Raw genomic sequence first — 22,703 nt, forward strand, 5'->3', positions numbered from 1 at the left:
CATCCATTGTGTCAAGCACATTTGTACATTTGTTGCCATCATCATTCTCAAAACATTTGCTTTCTACTTGAGCCCTTGGTATCAGCTCCTCATTTTTTCCTTTCCTCCCTCACAAACCCTTGATAATTTAGAAATTATTATTATTTTTTCATGTCTTACACTGTCCGATGTCTCCCTTTACCCACTTTTCTGTTCCCAGAGAGAGGATTATAAGTAGAACCTTGTGATCGGTTCCCCTTTTCTCCCCCACCTTCCCCTTACCCTTCTGGTATCGCAGCTCTCATTATTGGTCCTGAGGGATTTATCTGTCTTGGAGTCCCTGTGTTTCCAGCTCTTATCTGTACCAGTGTTCATGCTCTGGTCTAGCCAGATTTGTAAGGCATAATTGGGGTCATGATAGTGGGGGGGGCGGGGGGGGCGGGAGGGTAGCATTCAAGAACTAGAGAAATTTGATTTAAACATTTGTGAAAAGCATTAAACAAAAATGTATAAGCTGAAAAAAATAAAACTAGAGGAAAGTTGTATGTTTTATCATTGCTATACTGCAGCCTGACTGGCTTGTCTCCTCCTCATAACTCTTCTGTAAGGGGATGTCCAGTTGCCTACAGATGGGCTTTGGGTCTCCACTCTACACTCCCCCTCATTCACAATGATGTGATTTTTTTGTCCTTTGATGCCTGATACCTGATCCTATAATCACCTCATGATCACACAGGCTGGTGTGCTCTTATGGTATATTTCTGCCCAATCTGAAAAAAAAATGTGTTCATGGGAGAGAACCGATAATATTATAAAATAATGAGTTATAGTGATAAATGACAGCCTCTTTGGATATATGAAGTCATTTTAATACTCTTTCAGTTATTACCATGGTTCACAATTGGCAGAAGAGGTAGAACAATGTATACAGCACTACAGCTTATATTAAAGAAACTACAACCTCTGAATCTGTTCAAGCAATGTGGATTCTACATCTTAAACTCAAAAATGGCTCAAGATTTGAGGATTATAGGTGTTAGGCATTTATATGTATTTAAACTATGATCAAGTCTATGTTAGCATGAAATAGTACTAGCTTGTTTTAAATTGACTACAAAATATTCATTTAACAGACTGGAGATCATATTATGAAAACATCTAGGGAAAAACATAGTCATAATCTGAGTGCTTTCTTCCTTTCTTCCCTACACTCTCAATTGTAATTTATTTAGTTTTTCATAAGCATATTGTTTCAACTCACTCAACATCCTGAAATAAAAAAGGAAATTGTCACCAAAATTATTGTTTATTTGGAAATATTGTACAGGTTGCTTCTGGATGTTTGTCTGTGGCTTCTGTTTCTGTCCTTACAGAGTGAGTAGATGAAGTTATAGAATAGTAGTATCTAAATAAATAAAAGTGGCACAGGATAATATAATAGCATTCTCAATCATTGTGGATACATATATGTACAGATATATTTGCATATATATGTATGAATTTGAGCAGCCTAGTAGCTGATCAAATACTGTTTCACTGGAGAGAAACTTAGAAAATGTATTAGTACAGCTCTGTTAACGCCCCAATTTCATTAACAGTTACTGATCTCAATGCAACACACACAAAACAGGTTGAGTTGAACAACTAGGAGCCAGGCCTGGATAACACTTTTCTGTATTTTTGTCTCTCATCAAAGCAGAAGAGTTTAGACTCACAAGTAATTATTTTTAAAAATAGAAAAGCAATTGTAACATATATTTGCAAATTATTCTTCCATTCTGTGAACAGTCATATACACATATACTTACACACAAAATATGCAATTAAAAACAAAGACTGTTTAAGGAGAATCTGACAAATTGGTAAATATATTATTAAATAATTCTACAATCTGTCTCCATCATTCACACCTAATTTTTAGGAGACTCCATCGTTCTTGTCGATCCAAGTTTTTGGCCTATTAGCTATTAATTTGTTTGGGGGAGCCTTCTGTCTGACAGCGATAGAGAAGAGATAGCTCAAATTTTACTTCACTGAGAGATCAGTTTATCCTATAAAGATCACAGTGTGCCTTAATGAGAATATTAGCACAGTGGTTAGAACTGTAGCTTATTCCCTTAAGTTTTATTTATTTTGCATTGGTGTATTTGTAACATGCAATTTATACCAACTACCAAAAAGACATGTAAACCTTAGACATCATGAAAACACATTTGTAAATCAATAAGATATATTCCAAAGTTGGTAGAGCTATTGGTCAAAAGAAAAGGGTATCATCATCATCATTTAAATCCTCAACCACCAATAAATGCCCTTATATTCTTGGGCATTTACTGAACACCACAAATTCAGTATTAAATTTTAAGAAGAATAGCTCCAGAAACAGAATAGGGATCTTTTTAAAGCATTCCTCAGATGGAATGAAATTTTAAACCTTCATGAAAATCATAATTTTTGATATTCAACATATAGGACATAAAATCACAAATTCTACAGATTTTCAGTTTGGCATTTGGAATTGAAATTGAGCCAGAGGTGGGAATTGACTAATTTTACGTTCTCTGGGCTACTTCTACCATGAAATTTAAAGAAAATCTCTCTGCTGTTGGACAGGAGGAATACATTTGCTCCTATACCCAGCCACTCGAGAACAGATCAAATTAATGTACGCTGTTGCAGTGCATTCCATATACAATCTGTGCTTCCCGTGCATTTACAGTCTGGGAAAAGGACAGGGTTGCTACTAGGTGACACCTTCTGCAAGGAGGTCCTAATAAACAGAGTGGTTGTGCGGCTCGGCTCTTGTGAGGCACATGTGCAACAAACGAGATGGCATTGAATCTGCCCTTGGCTTTGCTTGACACATTAGTTGGCAAAAGGGAAAGGGAAACCTAGGAACCTGATGCTCTGAGAAAACAAACTCAACTCAACAGATTTATCATGATAATCCTGGGAAGGACTCAACCAAATGGCTCCCAAAGAAGGGGTTTTAGGGATCAGACACCAAATACCGACCCTAGCCTGTGATAATCCTCAATTTTTCCCTCAAGGAATGAAATGTGCCCCCTCAAATTTCTTTTAAAACACTAGCTGCTAAATTTTTTACATCCCAAAGGAAATAGTTAGGATTTTCCTTCGGTATGTAGAAAATGTGTGTGTGTGTGTGTATGTGTGTGTGTGTTTGGAAACAACTGCAATTATACCCAGCGCTAATAAATAAATTCAAACACAGCATTCAACTTCACAACTTTTGTCTACACAAAAGTGATGCTTCAAAGGAAACACAGTGTGATCAAAAGTCTGAAACTAGGACTTACTATCTTTAGGTTCCTCTGCAAACTGTACATATATATATGTCCCACAAGACTTCGAGGGTTGGGGGGTTAGGTCCAAATGTGCTCATATGGAGATACCTAAGACATATAGGTGGCACTGTGGGTTAGGAATTAGGCTGCTAACTGCAAGGTCATCAGTTCAAACCCCCCAGCGGCTCTGTGGGAGAAAGATGGAACTGTCTCACCCTGTAAAGATTCAGTCTTGGAAACCCTTTATTAGGGTCTTGACAAATTGGAATAAATTCAGTGGCAGTAGGTTTGGTTTGGATTGAATGAACATATTTTTACATTTCCAAAACTTTTTGAAATTTTACATCACATGAAGGTTAGTGATGGAGAATTCATGAGGAAATATCATACTATATTGTTTGAGACCATATTGATAAAATCATATCTAAAATAGGATAATGATTCACCGCTAGGTTTCCAACGGGAACTTGACCTGTGTCAGTTTCTCTTGGATAACACATTGTGAGACCCCGCCTCCAAAATTAGTCAGGCGTCCACTCTGCTTGTTACTAACATTTTGTTTACTTAAGCACCCCATGGCCACTCTTAATGCCCTCCTGAGAGCTCCACAGAATTCGAAGGTTAAATTTATGGAGCCTTGTTGGCCTCAAAGTGCTCAGATTATCTAGCTAACCTTCAACCTGGTGCTGCCACATTAAGTGTTAATGTTTCATTTCCACGTTCACTATTGCCCTCGAATTTCCTGTAAATGTCATCCTTCCCGAATCAACCTAGGAAAGGAGCTGTTAAGAATTTCCTGTTCCCATGGCTCACCTGTCACTCGCTTTGTACTCCGCATGCGAGGCAGTGAGATGGCTGGCTTCTGGGAGATCATAAAACCTGGCCGGATTTTACGACCCAGCCGCTGTCTTCAAGCATTAGTGACAAGATTTTTTTTCCCCAAAAAAGGAGCATGAGCCTGTTTCTCTCTCTCTCTCTCTCTCTCTCTCTCAGAGAGATGGCTGAAGGGGCACAAAGGTGCTCCACCTTTTCTCGGGTTACCCTGAGCACCATCCACCCAGGTAGCAACTCTGCTGCTGCATTTCTTCCGTGTAGACTTCTCAGTGTCCCTCCAAATCAGTGTCGGGTAAGCTGTGATTAACCGGGCCTCTTCCCATCTGTTTGTCCCGGGCATGTGCCCAACTCCGCCATGCATCTGACACGTGCAAGTTGAATCCATGCAACAAGCAAAATGGTTCCTGTGAAATCCTTTTAAGAAACTCCGCTCTCCAACTCCTGTGAACCGCTCAGTCCTAATGACAGAAGAGGGTGAGAAAGGACATGCACGGGAGCTCCAGGGGAATTTAAAACTGAGTATTTGATGTTTGGGGTCCTGTGTCTAACCACTTTGGTCTCCCTCCCATTGCTGTGGCCTCTGCCAGGGTTCATCTAGTTTGCATATTTCTACCACTGTTTATGTTTCTCTGGGAATTTCTTGGTTTTTATCAAATCATGCCCCAAACACATCATAACTGCACTACGGCACAACACCAGCCCTCAGGGGGGCCTGGTGTAAGTTAGCCTGAAACTCTTGTTTCGTACCAGCGTGGCAAAGTTGTGTTTCCTAAGGGTTTCCCATGACTTTTAAAAAATTGCCTTTCTGCAAGGACCATGGCTCTTCAGGAAAGACATATGAGGGAGCTTCCCATAGTGGCTGAAAAACAGAATTACAATAAGGAGCCCCGGTGGCCGGATGGATTCAGAGCTGGGCTGCTGCCCTCGGGGTCAGCTGTTTGCATCCTCTCTGGAGAAAGGTGAGGCAGTCTGCTCCTTGACGATTTCCTCAGAGCCCACACAAGCAGTTCGCTTCTGCCCCATAGCATCACTGTAAATTTGAATCACGTCATGGCAGTGCCTTGAGAGTTTATAAAGGGGTGCTATCTATAATAGAGTAGAAACGAATCCTTGCCATATATGTGTGTGTGTATCATGGCAAGTTCATTTACAAAATGCAGTACAAAACATCCATATAATTTCCATGACTATTGTGTGTTAGACTGGGTTTCCAGAGAAACAAAACCAGTGGCACTCATATATGTAGAAGAAAGTACTTTATATCAAGAAAGAATTTTATAACATGGAATGGACCCAGCACAGTCCATACTTCAGATGCCGGCTGTCAACTCTCCAGCAGGAAGCAGAAGTGAGAAGCTGGGTGATCACAGGCTAGTGGGTACAGGAGCCTGCGGCTTCAGGGTACTGAACGTTCCTAGAGTCAGCGGGTCACGTGGGCCATTGGCCCCAGATGGGAGGCACAGGATCTAATCGTGTCGAAAGGACTGGGTCCAGAGAGGGTGAAAAGTTCTCCACATTCCTAAGGTGATGTCATTTGGCTAGACCTAACTGTTAGGTTCAGAGTGACATTAAGTCTCAACCTCACATACTGCATTGAAGTGGGTTACATGTTGGGCTGCTAGCCACAGGATCAACGGTTTAAAAGTCCCAGCTTCGCATCAAGAGAAAGACATGATTTGCCTCTCTTTTAGAGTCACAGTCTTGGGGAGCCAGGTGCTACTCTCACCTTTAGGGTTGCTGTGAGTCAGAATTGACTTGATGGCAATGAGTCTGAGAAGTGAAAAATCAGAAAGGAATGGAGACCTATCTCAAATGACTAGTACAGAACCCTGGGGGTGCTCTTTGGTAATCATTGGATTGATAACTGCAAGCTTAGTGGTTCAAATCTTCCAGCCACTTGGTGGGAGAATGTTGGGGTTATCTGCTTCCAGAAAGATTTACAGTCTGAAAAAAAAATCATTGACAGCTTTGGGTCACCATGAGTCAAAGTCAACTCATTGGCCATAGGTTTGGTTTGGTTTTGGTTTATGAACTAAAAAGAAAAGAAGACGGAGCCTTGGTGGCTTAGTGGTTAAGCACTTGACTGCTAACCAAAAGATTGCCAGTTCCAACCCCCTGGTTGCTCGGTGGAAAAATGTATGGCAGTCTGCTGCCATAATGAGTCTGTCCTGTGGAGTCTCCATGAGTCACAACTGACTAAAAATGGCAGCGGATTATTTGTTTGGTTGTTTTATAACTCAAAATATTATCATTAATACTTAAGCAAACAAAGTAATAAGATCTTAATAAAATTGAAAACCGCTATAACAAAATCATCTTTCCAAAAGCTGGAATGTGAAAATTCATATCTACTCATTCTGTGAATCATTTTCATGTCATTATGAGCCATTCTTCTGGCCTCTCTGTATCACATATAACACACTCACCTGTAAATTAGAATACCAGGCCTTACAAGCAGCCCCGGAGGCTCAGTAGGTTAAGTAATTGATTGTAGGTTAGCAATTGGAATTCCCTAGCTGATCTTTAGGATGAAGATGTGGCAGTCTGCTCTTGTGGAGATTTACAGCCTTGGGAACCCTGTGGAGCAGTTCTACTCTGTCCGAGAGACTGGCCATATGTCAGATTGACTCAATGGCAATGGGTGGGTAGATCTGACCACCCTGAAAGTCCTACTCAATAAATGTACACTAAAGTCTAAGAAAGCCTTCCTCTTTTTCACTGCCCCTCCACTTTACTTTACCAAGCATGATGTCCTTCTCCAGGGACTGGTCTCTCCTGACATGTCCAAAGTCTGTAAGACAGTCTGGCCATCCTGGCCTCTAACAAGCATTCTGGTTGTACTTCTTCCAAGACAGATCGGTCTGTCCTTCTAGCAGTCCATGGTACTTTCAATATGCTTCTCCAGCACCATAATTCAAATCCATTGATTCTTCTTGAGTCTTCTCTTGTCAATGTCCAACTTTCACATGTAAATGAGGCAATGGAAAATAGTATGGCTTGGGTCAGGCGCACCTTATCCCGCAAAGTAACATCCTTGCTTTTCAACCCTTTAAAGAATTTTTGTGCTGCGGCTTTACCTAATGCAACTAGTCTTTTGATCTCTTGCCTACTGCTTCCATGAGGATTGCCACCATAGCTGCAACAATGGGCTCAGGCACAGGAACAATCGCAAGGACCGCCCAAGACTGTGCAGTGTTTCATTCTGTGTTGCACAGGGTCGCTACGGACTGGCACCAACTCAATGGCCCCTAATCACAACAAAGTCTAAAAGGGTCGTTTTCTCTGTTGCAGAAAACAGAGTACTACTCTTTTAATCATGTGTAAATGCGGCCTTATTATGCATGTGTTTAAACAAAGAAAATGTAGCGTTTCTATTAAAATTTGGATTAAATATGCTTGTGTAATGAAGTAAATGTCATGTGTACACACTTAAAAATTTTTTAAATGTGTTTCTTTTACTTTAGAAAATTCATAGAAATGGGTTTCATTGATGAAAAAAGAATAGCCATATGGGGCTGGGTGAGTTGTTTTATATTTTCTATGCCTGTTATTCAGTTCAGCAATCATCATTCTCTAAAGTGTTCACTTATAAGGTTTCTCACGAAATGTTAATGTTGTAACATAATCTAATCTGTCAATGGAAACAGTCAATTTAGATAATCTGGGCTTCAAAGTGGTGGCTTTAAATTAAGTTTGTTCCTTTTCCTGAACATTTAGCTTCTTCCCTGAATAGTTAATTAAGGAAGCACCAGTGGCACAGGGGTTAAAGTGCTCTGCTAGCTAAAAGGTCATTGGCTCAAATCTATCAGCTGCTCTGCGGAAGAACGACTTGGCAGTCAGCTTTCAGAGAGGTATATAGCCTGGGGACCACTGTGGGGAAGTCCTAGTTCACTCTATCGGGGGGCTAGGAGATAAATGAACTCAACAGCAGTGAGTTGTTGTTTCTTATAGCAAATCAACTTATAAGTCACATTTTTAACTTAATTTTTTATGAGACTATTACATGCTGAATTGATCTACATTTTCATCGAATTAGACAGGTTTCATTTCCACTTGTATAGAAGTCTAGTGTCATAGTGGTTACAGAGTTCAGATGCTAATTTAGGATGGTAGTTCAAACTCTTCAGCTGCCCCATTGATGAAAGATGTGGCAGTCTGCTTCCATAACGATTTATAGCCTTAGCAACCCTGTAGGACAATTCTACTCTATCCTAATGGGTCAATATATATGAAAATGGAAAATGGCCTTGATTTGATACTTCACTGCTTTTATCAGGTCTTTGAATTTAAGAAAATCTCTGGTGGTAAATAGAGTAGTTATACCTTGAGTTTCTTTTTAAAATTAAAAAAATCATTTTATTGAGGGCTTGTACAACTCATTACAATCCATACATCCACCCATTGTGTCAAGCACATTTGTTGCCATCGTCATTTTCAAAAACATTTTCTTTATACTTGAGCCCTGGGAATCAGCTTCTCATCCCCCCCCCCACGAACTGTTGATAATTTATAAATTATTATTATTTTTTCATGTCTTACACTGACTGATGTCTCCAGGAGGGTAAGTGGGGAAGAGAGGGAGAGCTGATTACAATGATCCACCTATAACCCCCTCCCAGGGGGATGGACAACAAAAAAGTGAGTGAAGGGATACATTGAGCTTCTAACCACAAAGTCAACAGTTAAAATCCACCAGCTGTTCTACAGGAAAAAGAGGAAATCTGCCGAGGCGTTCTACCCAGTCATATAGTGTCACGAAGAGTTGGGATTGAGGCTATGGCAGTGAGTTTGGTTTTTGGTGTGTTTTGGGTTTTTGGTGTTTTTTTTGGTTGGGCTTATGATAAAAAAAATTGATTGTAAAGGTATGTGTGTGTATACATGTACATATTTGCAATCAAATTATTTTCCAAGACTTAGTTTTAATTTGTACTAACTACAGAGTATGTATTATTCAGTTTCCTAATTACAGATCATGGAGATTACCCCTCCATGGTTCAGAAGTTGTGCAGATTTTGAAAATGAATTTTCAGAGAAGTGGCAAAACGTATCAGGCATGGACAGTGAGGTCACTGGCAAGTGGAGAGAAATACTGGAAAGATTGCAGAGCTGCCCATTATAAATGATCATAATTACCCTTCCAAGAAATTTCCTAGTTCACTTTTTTTGGTCTGAATTGGTACATTTGCAAGTCAATGTGCAGCAGTTTGTGCTTGGTTTGCTTCCCTTGGCGGGTTTTCTCAGAGAGCGGCCTGCACAAACGGAGGGGATGAAACCCAGTATTGAAGGGAATCTGCAGGATTCTGCCCAATTCTCAGCTCAGTGACCAGATGAAGAGCTGTTGTGAAGTTGGGGAAAGTTGTTACTTCAAGCCATTTGGTCCTTCTTTAAGCATATCAAATGTTAAATATCTAACAGAATGGAATTCAAATGTGTGGAAATAAATGAAATCTTTTTTACAGTGAAATATTTCAGATAAGTACTTTCATATCATCCATTTATATGAAATTCCGTAAAGTAAATCTTTGAAAGATTCAAATGTTACGATAAACATTTACATAAAATCATTAACATTTCTCTTCAAGTTCCACTTTGCTTGCACTACAGGGTGTGGTGCACTCAGACAATGGAGCGCATTTTATTCCATTCCTTAAACATTCTAGGTATTAATTTAATAGAGAACCATCTCTATGGGATGGTGTAAAAAACTCACACATCACTCAAAAATACTTTCATTACTAGCCTGAAATTCTTTAGTAGAATAAATTACCACCTTTAATTATACAAGTGCTTCTTAAAGGAATCCCGTGGATTCATAGAAGAACTCAAACCCAAACCCAAACTCACAACTATAGAGTCGAGTCTGATTTGTAGTGACTTACAGGCCAGGGTAGAGCTGTCCCATTGGGTTTCCCACACTCTACATCTTTATAGAAGACAACGTCATCTTTCTCCCGAGGAGCAGCTGCCTCAGGTTGCTTAGTTACCTAAATGAGAAATCTCTGATCTGTTTTCTACTACCTTTTCCAATTCCAACATTGCACTGGTGAGTGAATTCTGTCCGTTCCACTTCAGACTTCCGAATTGGTTCTGTTCTCACCATCCGCCTGAGCTATGGCTTAGTTCACGTTTAGACCGGGCCTTCTCAAGCTTCCAGCTCTTTGTTGACAAAGGTCGTCTTTCCAAATCACAATGCTTTATCCAAGGAGACTTCAAAAAGTGTGAAGTCCGTTCTCGTTTTATTGGCTTTGCTCACAAACATTTTGAAGCCCTCTCATAGATTTTTTGGCTCTGTGCAGCCCTTAGGGCTACAGCTCAAGGGCTCCCCTCTCCCCACTGTCAGGTATTTAGCAATTCAGGCCCCAACCGTCCTTCAGTCAAACCCCTCTCCACTTTCTCCTCTGAGTTATCTAATTTATGTCTGGGTTTGCTTGTTCCCAAGTGTTTGTATTTGTGCTTCCCTACACCTACAATACTCAGCTTCTTCTCCCAGCCCACTTTGGTCCCACCACAAAATGGAAAACTCCAGCTTGCTCTGAAATACCAAACGCAGGCAGCACTTCCTTTGTGCTCCAATCGCTCTTCCCATTGTTCTAATAGGAACCCAACACTTACCAGAGGCTGTGCTACAAAAGGAGAAGGCAGTCTAGCTCTGTAAAGATTCAGTCTTGGTAACAGTACAGGACAGTTCTTTTCTGTGCCATAGGACCACTCCTCGGCAGTGGGTTATAAGAATGGCTTATAAGTAAAGACATTTTAAAAGTTTTAAATTATAAGAGTAGGTTATATAAGTAAATAAAATTTTTAAATGTATTTACTACTTTCTCCTGTAAGAATATAAGCTCATCAAAGTGATATATTCTCATTCTCTCTCTCTCTCTCTCTCTCTCCCCCTCCCTCCCTCTCTCTGATGTTTAGCATAATACATGCCCTAGTCAGGCTAAGTTTAAATGGATCGTAATTCTTCAAGTCACTATTTTCCCCAAATATGTCTCATTAGCCTAAAGGTTTGTTGTTTTCAGGAAAAACTCTGGTTCTAATAAATATGATAAATCATATACTCTGTTTTATAGTGTATACAGGCTCTGCAAAGGACTAGTACAAAAACATACTAAATTTTATTTAATGCAGCGCTACCCAAAAGTAGTTGATTCCATAATTGCTTATTCCTCCTCCACCCTAAAACACCTGTGAATGAAGGCTCCTGAAGTCAACAGAAAGTCAAATTGGTGTCTTAGAAAGAGCCTCGTGGCTTCAGAGTGGAAAGAGGACCGAGGTGGGGAAGGGCATGGAGCCAAGAGGTAGAAAGGCAGTCATACTAGAACAAAGGCCAAGGATCTGGATTTCAGCACTGAAGTAGGAGTTGGGAAAAGTCATAACTCTACGTGCTTTCTTTAATAAGCAGAGACCTATGGGAAGTCGGGGGTGAGAAAGAAGGAGGCACTGAGAATAACTATGAGTAAGTTTGCATTATTTTGTTCAATATCAAAGAAGAAAGCATCTATTTCAATGAAGTATTAGGCATTTTAGTGCGTTCTACAATATACCATATCTAACTAGACAAAATTGCTCTGGGAGCCAACTGGTCAATAAGCTGCAAGCCCTAGCTTTTCCTACACTGTGCAGATCAAGAAAGAAGGGAGCTTTCTTTATTTGAAATCTTCCCCTTTTGTTTTGCCAGTTTACACAAAAAGTCGAGTAACCTTACTTTTAGCTACTTATTAAATGTCCACTGTGTACCCAACATTGAGTCTAAGAACTACCTGGGGTCGACATTTGTCCTTAACGAGAACTGATTTTGCCCCTGGGGGGACATTCAGCGATACCTAGAGGCAGGCTTAGTGGTTGCCCTGGAGGAGAGGTACTGGAACCTAGAGGTGAGGGATGCTGCACACGATCAAAGTACAGGACAGTCCCCGCAACAAAGGGTCCTCCAACCCAAAATGTCAACAATGCCAAGGCTGAGAAGCCCCCGTTTATGCAATGAAGATTGTAAGCAATTATTCTGACAGTTAAAGCACACTGGTGGGTTTTGCCTAAATTATTAGAATAACAGCCTCATTTATGGGCTTTGCCTTGTTAGCATAGGCCTAGCCAGGTGGTGTTGAATAAGCATTAGTTCATGATTTCATCTCAGTGCCTTTCTCTTCCAGTGACTAATTATAAGTAATTTGAATTGCTATGTGTGATGAACAATAGAAAAGTAGGGCAAATGCACCTCAAATAAGACTATGATAGACTCTGAACTTCCAGTTCCCCAAAGAGGTAGCCTTAAGGTGGAGATAAAGAGGAAAGGGCATGAGTTTCAGTCAGGTATCCTGGATCTGAGTCCTGCTAATTCACCCCATCACTATGTTAGTGCAATCGAACCTTGTGTCCTCATTACCAGTTGTAGCAATACTCTCCTCAGAAATCTCTGTGTGGAGAGCTGAATTAATACAGAAGTCATGTAGTCAACAAAGATTTATTATATTCTTATAGGTGTGCTTCAGGCCTGATTTAAAGTGCTAGGGCTATCTCAATGAACAAGCAGGTATGGCTCTCTGCCCTTAGAGAGTTGGGAATGGGAGAAGAAATAAAAGAGATAAATAAGCAAATGTCTAAAATGCAACACTGTGAGGAATTCTATGGAGAAGGGAAAAAAGACAAAGCTCAAAAGCGTAGTGCTGTGTGGTTTGTTTTGAACTTAAACAGGAAGAACGGGGAAGCTTTCCTGAGAAGGTAACCTCTGAGGGCCGAAAAGAAGGCATGCAGATCTCTAGGGGAAGAGCATCCAGGTAGAAGGTCACCACTTGCAAAGGTCCCAAAGCTAGATTACATTTGGAGAGTTCCAAGTTCAAAGACCATCCACAGCCAATGGACAAGGAGGAAAAGAGCACCCTGGGGCATGAAGCACGAGTGGGGACCACAAACCCATTGCAATCATTTGGACCTAGAAATGTGAGCTGGTTATTCCTATTGCCTGGGACACAATGTTCCCATGTGCACGATGGCTTAATCATTTGGACCTAGAAATGTGAGCTGGTTATTCCTATTGCCTGGGACCCAATGTTGCCACATGCACGATGGCTCACGGGAAAGTGTTTCATAAACCCTCCCTCAAAATTCTGTGCCCTTCTGGGGATGTTTTTAAAGATACCCTTCATTTAAACAAAATGGCAAAGCAGCAAAGTACAAAGGACAAGATCCGAGAATTCTCGTGGCCAATCTGCTCTGAGGGCTCTTTTCTCGCAGAAGCCTCCCACTCTGCCTGGGAGCCCCACCCATGGAGGAGCAGAAAAAAGACCCCTGGGGCTTGTTGTTCTCTCCCTCTTGCTTTTCTACAATAGGAACAGCTCTTCCACGTGCCCGAGAATTTAAAGCACCCCTTCTTTGGGTGTTCGCCCGCTAGGGTAGTTTTTGCTCTTCTCCCTGGAGACAAATCATATTCCTCCTGCAAACGTGACAATTGTATGAAATCCGGCACTAGCAAATGGTCACCGAGCAAATGCAGATCGACAATGCTGAAGATTTCGAAAGGAGGGCTGCAAAGCCTTTGGGCTAGATACCTTTACGTTCCGTTTCGGGCTGTTCCCTCCAATGGGAAATAATCCAGGGAAAGCACTGTGATCTGCGTGAACATACCTCTCCACCAAACAATAGTTAGTTACCTTTCAACAGCACCCAGGTTTGCTCCGAAAATTAAGAAGGAAGGAAACCCTTTCCATTACAGTTATATTGTTACTAATACGCTAAGCAGAACAATTATTTTCATGTTTTATGGTTAAGTCTAAGCCTAATGAGAATTTACGTTTACCAAAAGGATTTTCAAAGATACACATTTCTTCTGTGTTTTTGTTGTGTTTTTTTTGGTGGGGGCGTGATTAAGTATAATTTTCCTACTAAAAGATATTTTAGTTCTCCTCCAATTTAAAAGATGACATAGTATACTTTAAGATGCCTCTTTTTTATTTGTGTTGTTTGTAGTCAGGAGTACTTAATAGAATTCCCTGGAACAAGAAACACACAAACTATAAGCTAATAAAAGAAGGGAAAACCAAACCAAACCTAAGTTAGTTAGCGAGTTTTTCACTTAACTGTTGAATTCAGCAAGATTATTTAGCTCACTTTCCCCACAGGGCCAGAAAGATGTATTTCATGACTAGCCCTCTGCCAGTACCCACCTGCTGCCGTCGCCCTCTCGGCCTCCCTCTCTCTATGTACTTAGTCTCCTTCTCTAAGTACATGACTTTCAGCAGGGAAGGGTTAGCGGCTCTAAAGACTGACTTTCAGCAGGGAAGGGTTATCGACTCTATTCTGACCGAAGGGACCTGAGTCCCAGATATGTGCTGCTGTAAGATCCTAAAAAGAAGGCATACCTTCGTTGGAAAGTCATACTGGTGTCTTAGGATATAGAGAGACATCCCTGTGGGGGGGCAAGAGCAAAGCTGGGAACCACTTGCTAAACCAGCTCACACGTTTTTTTGGTCCATGTCCCAGAACAGTGTTCGTATGTTCCCAGGAGATGTATCTCTCTCCCAGCATGCATTTCCAGGGAGCTACGCAGTTTTACTGGGATACTCTGTTCATATCTTCATATTTCATAAAAATTTCACTTTTCACAAGTAACATAGGTAGAGACGTTGTTCCGTTATCCAGTTATCTGAATAACTGGTGAATCCCTCAAGGGAGGAAAATTTTCAGAGCCTTTACTTACTCCTGACTCTTCAATTGGCATCTTTTCTACTTCTTCGTCTGTTACATAGAGGACTCTTCCTCCTGTGAGTTGTTCTGTCAGGAATCCTCAAAGGCATATGTAATGCTCTGTGAATCACCCACTGTGGCCAGTTCTTAAACTATTCAGAAGTGTGCTTCCCTTGTTCTTTTGTTGTGGAAACGAGTAAGTAAATGCACGACACAAGGTCTGCCTCCCAGGACTCTTGCATCTTGTGGATTGTTTCTGCTTTTGTTCTAGCAAGGTCTCTTTGAAAACGGAGACAGAGGAAGGGAGGAAAAGAGAAACTTGAGCAGAAAATTTGCAGTGAGGCACATGTTCCTGTCTCTGCCTCTTCTCCTCCCGTGATGTGCTGCTGTGCTTGCCGGTGGACGCCAGCAATGTGGACCGAGGGGGATTCCCTCATAGAGCTTACAGGGGAGCATCAGGACCAAAGGCCGTCTTCAGTGCACAAGACAACTGGTGAACTCAAACTGCCGACCTTGCAGTGAGCAGCAGGGCTAGCTCTCCATGACTAGAGCTCCTTTGTAACATCAAAGGGTACATTTACGGTTATGTCTAGTGAGATCTGCTGTTGGGGATACACGATACCAAGTCAATCTATCCTTAAGGAGCCCTGGTTGCATAGTGGTTACTCGCTGGGCTGCTAACTGCAGTCGGCAGTTCAAACCCACCAGCTGCTCAGTAGGAGAAAGATGAGGCTTTCTCCTTCTGTAAAGAGTCACAAGTGCCCTTGGAAACCCACAAGGGCAGCTCTCCCCTGTGGTACAGGGGCACTGTGAGTCAGAACCGACTCAGTGGCAGTGAGTTGGTTTTCAGTGTCTTATAAGTCAGGCTTTACCCATAGGGCAACTGGTTTGGAGACATGGGTAGAGCAAGTTGCTAACAAAAGGTTGAAGGTTCAAACTTGATGATTACCGATGGAGCACAGTTCAACTCTGACAGAAATCAGATCCGAGCTGTTTTGGGTTTGGGTTCTTTTTGTGTGTCTGTGCTGTATCCACACCTCCTAACTGCCATATGCCCTTACTAGGAAAAAGAGTTGCTATAAAAATATGGAGGAGAGGTTGGGCAGGTAAACTGGGGGCTGATTCAAATATTTTCTCATCTCTACAGTCCTATGGAGGCTATGTGGCATCTCTGGCCCTGGCATCTGGCACTGGTCTTTTCAAATGCGGAATTGCAGTGGCTCCGGTCTCCAGCTGGGAATATTACGGTATGGAAACATTTCATAAATGTTGCCGTGAAAATATTTAACACATAATTACTCTATATTTGAGGTTGCTAGGAAAACAAATTATGCAGTAAAATTCACCCCGGCATCACTGGGAAAATATAATCTATCAGCGAGGTTGTTTGTATGATTTATTATAATTACATTATAGCAATTTAAGACATTTTTTAAGACTCCGGAGGGATTCTGCCATAATCCAGTAAGTTTTATTCTCTCCCAGAAACCTCGTGCCCCCTGCCGAGCCAAATCTTTGACATCAGAGCTAATTCTGTGTGTTTGCAGGCACCTGGTCACAGTCACACTGGCTTTTAAACACATTCAAATTCAGGCCTGGAGCCAAGCAATTCACCTCCACAGCACCGTGCTGGGCTGTCCCAAGGAACGACAACATCCTTCAAGAATTACATCTCCCTCCTGTGGGCGCCTTATTTCTTGGAGAAAAATCAGTGCAAGAGGGATTATTTGAAATGACTCTAATGCTTCCATACACACAAAAATAAGCCTTCCTCGAGACGTCTTCTTTGTGCTGGGGTTCAAATGGGACCATTAGGCTTGGTGGGGAAAACCATGGGGTTGGCAGGGGGTGGGGAGTTGGGCTTGGGGATCAATGGCAACTGTGTTTTAGGCCTGGATGGTTTGCGTCTGGGCTTTCTCCAGCTCCCCTAACTCTGATAGGTCCTTGTGGGGAGTAGAGTTGCTCTCAAAATAGGGAGCAGAGTGCAGGCAGATGAAGTGAAGCAGCCCTGAAAGTCCTCGGGTGGCCTTGGGTGGCACACACGGGTGGGCCTCCCATCACACGCAGAGACTTCTCGGGCCCCAGCCTGGAGCTCTGCCCTGGAAACCCCGCGGGGCAGCTCTGTGGGGCCCACATCAGGCCATCGAGAGTCAACGGATAACTGTGACAGATCTATCAGAATTGGCTGCATTTGCGATTGATGAGGTCCTTGTTCTCCAGGTTGCTCTTCTACCTTGATATTCGCCCTGCCTTCTGGTACAGGGTTTTGGGTAGATGTGAGGCAATTTAAGGCTACTCTTTCCAACATCAGTTGCTCCTGTTCCAAAATCTCTTCTCTCGCTCTCTCTCTCTCTCTCTCTGCAAGTTGCAGAGATGAGACACACCCTGGGAGGCTAGCCCTCAGATTGACTTTGGTGGAGCTTTACAACCACGTCATGGCTGGAACCCATTTCCATAGTAGCACATGGACATATTGAGAAGCAGTTAGTAAACCAGTGGGGGTTATTGGTTAATGGTACTGTCACATGCAACCAACTTTTGCTTATATAAATTTACAGCATCAATCTACACTGAGCGATTCATGGGCCTCCCAACGAAGGATGATAATCTCGCGCACTACAAAGTAAGCGTGTTCTATTTGATTTAGGTCTCTGGATTTTATTTTTTTGTTGTTTTTGTGTTTTCTTTTTTAATGTGCTAAATCCTGCTAAAGCCGTCATTCAGAGTTTTCTCTTTTTTGTTCTGGGTCTCTAAGCAATCAGATGGCTCTTTTAACAGGAAAACACCTCACTTAGAAAAGGAATTTTCTCCTTTTGGATTCCTCTTGTCCCCATCCCCCATCCCCTCACGTCCCTTCCCCCACGCTCCTCCCCACCCCACCTCAAACCCCGACACAGCTTGAGCAGGCATCATTTATGCCCAAGGTCTCACTCATATGTAACATATGACACATAAACTTTCAGTTCTTCAAACTAAGAATCAGATGGAAGTAATGCAAATGATGATGAAAATGTGTTGCTCTGACTCTTAAATATTTATCAACCAAAGCAATACATAATTTCAGTATTGGTGCTAAGTCCATTGCACAATGATTTAACTAGTTTTCTATTAGAACTTGCAGCAACTAAAATGTTAATTTTTTCCTCTTTTCCAGAATTCAACTGTGATGGCAAGAGCAGAATATTTCAGAAATGTAGACTATCTTCTCATCCACGGAACAGCAGATGGTGAGGTTTAAGCAAGACTCTTACACATAAAAATACTGAGCCAGCATCACTTTGTTTAAGAAACATTAAGCATCCTCCTATGCCTATGCTCGGGGTCAGTACCTACGAGTCAGGGACATTTCCAGAAATGAGTGAGATTACTCACTGCTGACAATGTCAGCTGCATGACTAGATAATTGTTGGTGCTCATTTCCAGGCACGACATTGTCACGCTATGCTTCCTGGTATTTAGCAGCCCTTTAACTCTTTTTCTTTGTTGCAGATAATGTGCACTTTCAAAACTCAGCGCAGATTGCTAAGGCTCTGGTTAAGGCACAAGTGGATTTCCAGGCAATGGTACATAATTTCATTTTCCTTGATGCTCATGGCCTTAGAAGTGCCCCCCACCCCCACCCAGGGCTACAGGAGGAATTTTATTCATCTATTTATTTATTATTTGCAAAACCTGACACAGAGTCTGAAGGCGAGACTAGACAGAACACTATCATTTCAGTCTTGCATCTTTCACTTACTTCCTGAGGTATCCTAAGCAAGCCAGTTCACCTCTTGGAATCCCAGTGGCTCTATAATATATAAAATACATAACACATGCAAGCAGATAGCTGGCTAGCTACATAGACAGATGATAGATAAGTAGATAGATAAATAGATAGATAGAAGATAGATAATCTCACTAAAACACTCATAATTTTGTGAGCCTGTGAGCATAGGTATAACTAGATGTTTATAGTGCCCACAAAACCTGAAATGGGAGGTTGTCCCAAAACAGCTAGAAGATTCAGTTTCTTCCATAAGAAATCATTGCACAACCTCATCAGAGACCTCAGTGCATCCCTGGACAAAGCACGTCCACTGAGACCTCAGGAATCTTCTCATCTCCGTATGCCTGGCCTGGCTCATTGAAGAAGCTCAAAAGTCTACTGAGTGAAACGTAAACTCCAGGTGCATGAGAACTAGGACATGAAAACTGGGAAAAATAAGACAGCAGCCAAAGCAAAAGAGAGAGCCTTGCTTAGCGACCTTTCCCCCTCTTCGCTGGGCATCTACCCTCCTGCTGTTGCCCTTATATTGAACAAGAACCCAGAAAAAGCAGCCCCCATAGTTTCAGGTTTCATTTTGTCAAAATGCCATTAAGGGCGAGGTGAGACTTTCTGAAAGTGTTTGTTGTGCACAGGAAGTACAGGCGGTTTACTGAGCAGGCAGCAAAGATGACTCGTGGCCATTGGCCATCTTTAGTCAGGGAAATGTAATATTACTGGCATCTCACAGTAAGTTTACATTTAGAATGCTTTATTCCCTTTTATTCACACTGGTATTTTAAACTCTGTGTAGGGGTGTTTCTGGTTATATGTTTTGTGAGTTTGCTGCAATGGGGAGGAATTAGAGGCTCATGGATCTTTGAACTAGAAGGCCTGAAGGAAAAATCAAATCCAACCCCCTCATTTTTCAAATGAGGACCCCAAGCTCCAGAGAAACAAAGTAAGGGACCCGATGTGCCAGTTCTGGAAACCATGCCCCTTGGTCCCCTAAGAAGCTGTGGCAGGTCAGCCACAGAAATCTCAGCTATCAACTTAAAAGATCTGAAATTAGAATTAAGAACACAGTCCTTTAACCTTTCCACTCTAAACATTGACACGCAAGTGGCGTCTCTCACTGATTGGAGTCTTCCTAAGCAGAGTTCGTCCAGACTCGGCCATCGGGTCTCGAGAGCGAGGGAAAAGTCCAAGCTGAGCAGCAGGAATAAAACGAGTGTCTCTCCTTTGTGTTGCAGTGGTACTCTGACCAGAACCATGGCATCTCCGGCCTGTCCACAAGCCACCTGTACAACCACATGACCCACTTCCTAAAGCAATGTTTTTCTTTGTCCAACTGAACGACAATGCAGGATGCTGCCTCGATTCATCATTCTCAGACTCCTTGTAAATGCCTCGCTCCATGTGCCTGCTTAACGTTCTCTGCTATGGAAAGGCTGCTCTCAACCAACTCAGGAGAGGGATTGTCAAGGTTGGTTAAAGAAAGTTAAGAGAGCTCAGAAATTCACCCTAAATATTGTTTACATGTCCTGGTACTCTGCAGAAGAAAAGGGTAGTATGCTGTGGATACAGTGGTAGAGCGGAAAAATAAAGCCAGAAGTTGAAGTGCTACCATTTGGTCTGTATTCATTGATGTAAGCAAGGCTCTAGGTTGTTTTTGTTGTTGTTTCAGGTTTTGTTTTTCCAAAGAGAAGTGCTATGTGTGATCCTCAACCCACTGTTTGGTTCTGAGACCCCACCCATGTGCCAAATGGGTCAGGGCAGGAGGGGGCACCAAGACACAAGGGTCCTTCTTGAAATAAAAGAAAGAAAAAAGTATGAGGGGAATATATGAATAATATTAGAATAGTCAGGAAGAAGAAGAATCTAAAAGCAATTTTTTAAATTTTGCAATTAGAGTCCCAAATACTGGAAAGGCTCCGAATGCAAGCAAACACATTGTTCAGAAAATGCAATGAGTGTTCAGTCTGACGAGGAGGCAGCAGAGACAACCTTGATGATTGCATGCTATGAAGAATTCAGACGGTTCCCGCCAAGCAATGCTTATTAAATAGCCCCCAAATGATTTTTTCAACATTGCCACAATATTGCTTTGCTTTGACTCAGAAGTTTGAAGTCTGCTTTGCTTAAGAAACCTATCAAATTCAGAAAAGTCCTGACAGAAGGAAAGGCAAACGTATAGAGACCAAATTTTGTCAGTGGTTCCTGGGAGCAAGGAGGGGGTAATAATGATGAGAAAATGGTTCAGATTGTTTAAGGACAGGTTTGCATATAATGGTTGCTGTCAATAAGTTGTACACTTATAACATTTTGAATTTGAAAAAGTAATGTGGTAGATATTTACAGTAATGACAAAAAGAAGGAAAGAAGGGAAGGAGGAAGGGAGGGAGGAAAGAAGGAAGGAAGGGAGGAAGGGGGAAGGAAGGAAAGAAGGAAGGCAGGAAGGAAAGGAGGAAGAGAGGGAGGAAGGAAGGATAGAAGGGAGGAAGGGGGAAGGAAGGAAGGAAAGGAGGAAGAGAGGGAGGAAGGAAGGAAAGGAGGTAGAGAGGGAGGAAGGGAGGGAAGGAGAGAGGGAGAGATGACAGAAGGAAGAGTAGCTACTAAAGCTATGTATGTACAACCCAACATCTGTGGGCTCGGTTCTTCGGTTTGGAGGTGTGGGATCACAGTTCATGAGACGCCCCAGGTAACTGACCTCATAGCATGCTGAGTACGTCTGTTACAAGCTCTAGTTTAGTGTCTAGTGCATGGGGTCTTAAAGCTTGCGAGCAACCATCTAGGTCCCTGCAATCGGTCTCTGTTCACCTGACACACAGGGGACACCATGAAGAGTCAGCAGTAGGAGGAGGAATATGGGCACGTGGCCGATGGCCTCCATGCACAACTCTCTACTTTGCCATGAGAACAGAAGACTTGGACAGTGGCCGGCTACCATGAGTAGACACTTTAATCACAGATTGCATAAGATAATCCTGATGAAAGGGGTGGGGGGTGTGGCACAGAACATAATTTCGAACTCTAAGGACGCTAGACTTCTTGAAATCACAGAGGACAGATGAACTCCTGAAACGATTGTGCAGAGATGATCTTTAAGCCTTAAGCCAAAAATAATATCCGGCCATCCTCTTAAAACCAAATAATAGATAAAATTAACTAGTGACAATATCTGTACTCTGCTGCTTATATGGGGTACAAATGACAACAGCAACTCGAAAGATCATGTGGGAAACTTAGAGGGCAGAAAGTTGATATATTACGAAGAGAGCAACTCAGAAAAGGAGGGTGTGAGAGGTTACACAAGTCAAAGAATGTCCTCGATGTCAGTAACTAAGTTAGTTAGAAACTGTTGAATTTATATATATATATTTTTTTTTTAAATCCTCAACAACAAAATAAAGTTTCATTTGAAAAATTTGGAAACATCCTCCTCTTTGTAACCTATTTTAGAAATAATCATGGAAAGTGGTTTTAAAATCAAAACAAATGACCTAACATCAGTAATATGATGTTAATGTTCAAAGAGGAAAACTCAAGACCTACAAGAGTCTGCAGGGGGTTAAATTCTACATTATGTTTTCTAGGGTTTAATTTGTGGGGTCTGGAGAAGCCATAATGCCTGAAGTCCCCAAATAACTCTTATCCATCAGAGATTGCCGGATAGGGCGGCATCTCTTGGAATACAACAAAACAAAAAATAAAATCCGCATCAAGCCACCAGGAGCTATTTTAAAGTGAATGCTAGAAATCACCGTCTAGGGTAGTTTTTTAATCTGGATTTCCCTGAAATTGTTTGCCAACATCACGAGCTTAATTCTTCTTGTTGTGAGAAGATCCTCATTCATTTGCTCAAACTCTGTAGCCAGAAGAACCAACTCAGTTATGAGCAAGAAGGAGCCTTGAGATCATACAGCACAGACTCCCCTGTTTTCAGAGAGTTATCAGACAGCTTTCTGATACCATGCTTTCTGCTTTCTGAAACCATGCCTCCCACGCAGGCCACTTATCTTCGTAGCTTCGTGTGGAAAGGAGTGTTCTGTGGTCATCAGGGAGCCTGGGGTCCCTGGACTGCCAGTCACAAGCTCAGACTGATAAAACACACACCTTCCTCCAAGGAATGGCGACTGTGTGTGTGTGTGTGTGTGTAA

At 42.0% G+C, this 22,703-nt stretch overlaps 1 protein-coding gene across 1 annotated transcript in view; it reads left to right on the top strand.

Moving 5' to 3' along the window:
* The window catches only part of LOC101649394 (fibroblast activation protein alpha), a 102,845-nt gene extending 82,676 nt beyond the window's left edge, over positions 1-20,169 (top strand). Inside the window, exons 20-25 of the mRNA XM_045298074.1 lie at positions 7,583-7,637; positions 15,946-16,045; positions 17,357-17,421; positions 17,953-18,025; positions 18,288-18,361; positions 19,797-20,169. Coding sequence (XP_045154009.1) covers positions 7,583-7,637; positions 15,946-16,045; positions 17,357-17,421; positions 17,953-18,025; positions 18,288-18,361; positions 19,797-19,898 — 469 coding nt within the window. The 3' untranslated portion in view covers positions 19,899-20,169. The remainder of the gene's footprint in view (positions 1-7,582; positions 7,638-15,945; positions 16,046-17,356; positions 17,422-17,952; positions 18,026-18,287; positions 18,362-19,796) is intronic.
* Positions 20,170-22,703: the final 2,534 nt, after the last annotated feature.

This window comes from Echinops telfairi, unplaced genomic scaffold (assembly GCF_000313985.2).
Source record: "Echinops telfairi isolate 266 unplaced genomic scaffold, ASM31398v2 ScPeMD7_4;HRSCAF=17, whole genome shotgun sequence".
Taxonomy (NCBI): Eukaryota; Metazoa; Chordata; class Mammalia; order Afrosoricida; family Tenrecidae; genus Echinops; species Echinops telfairi.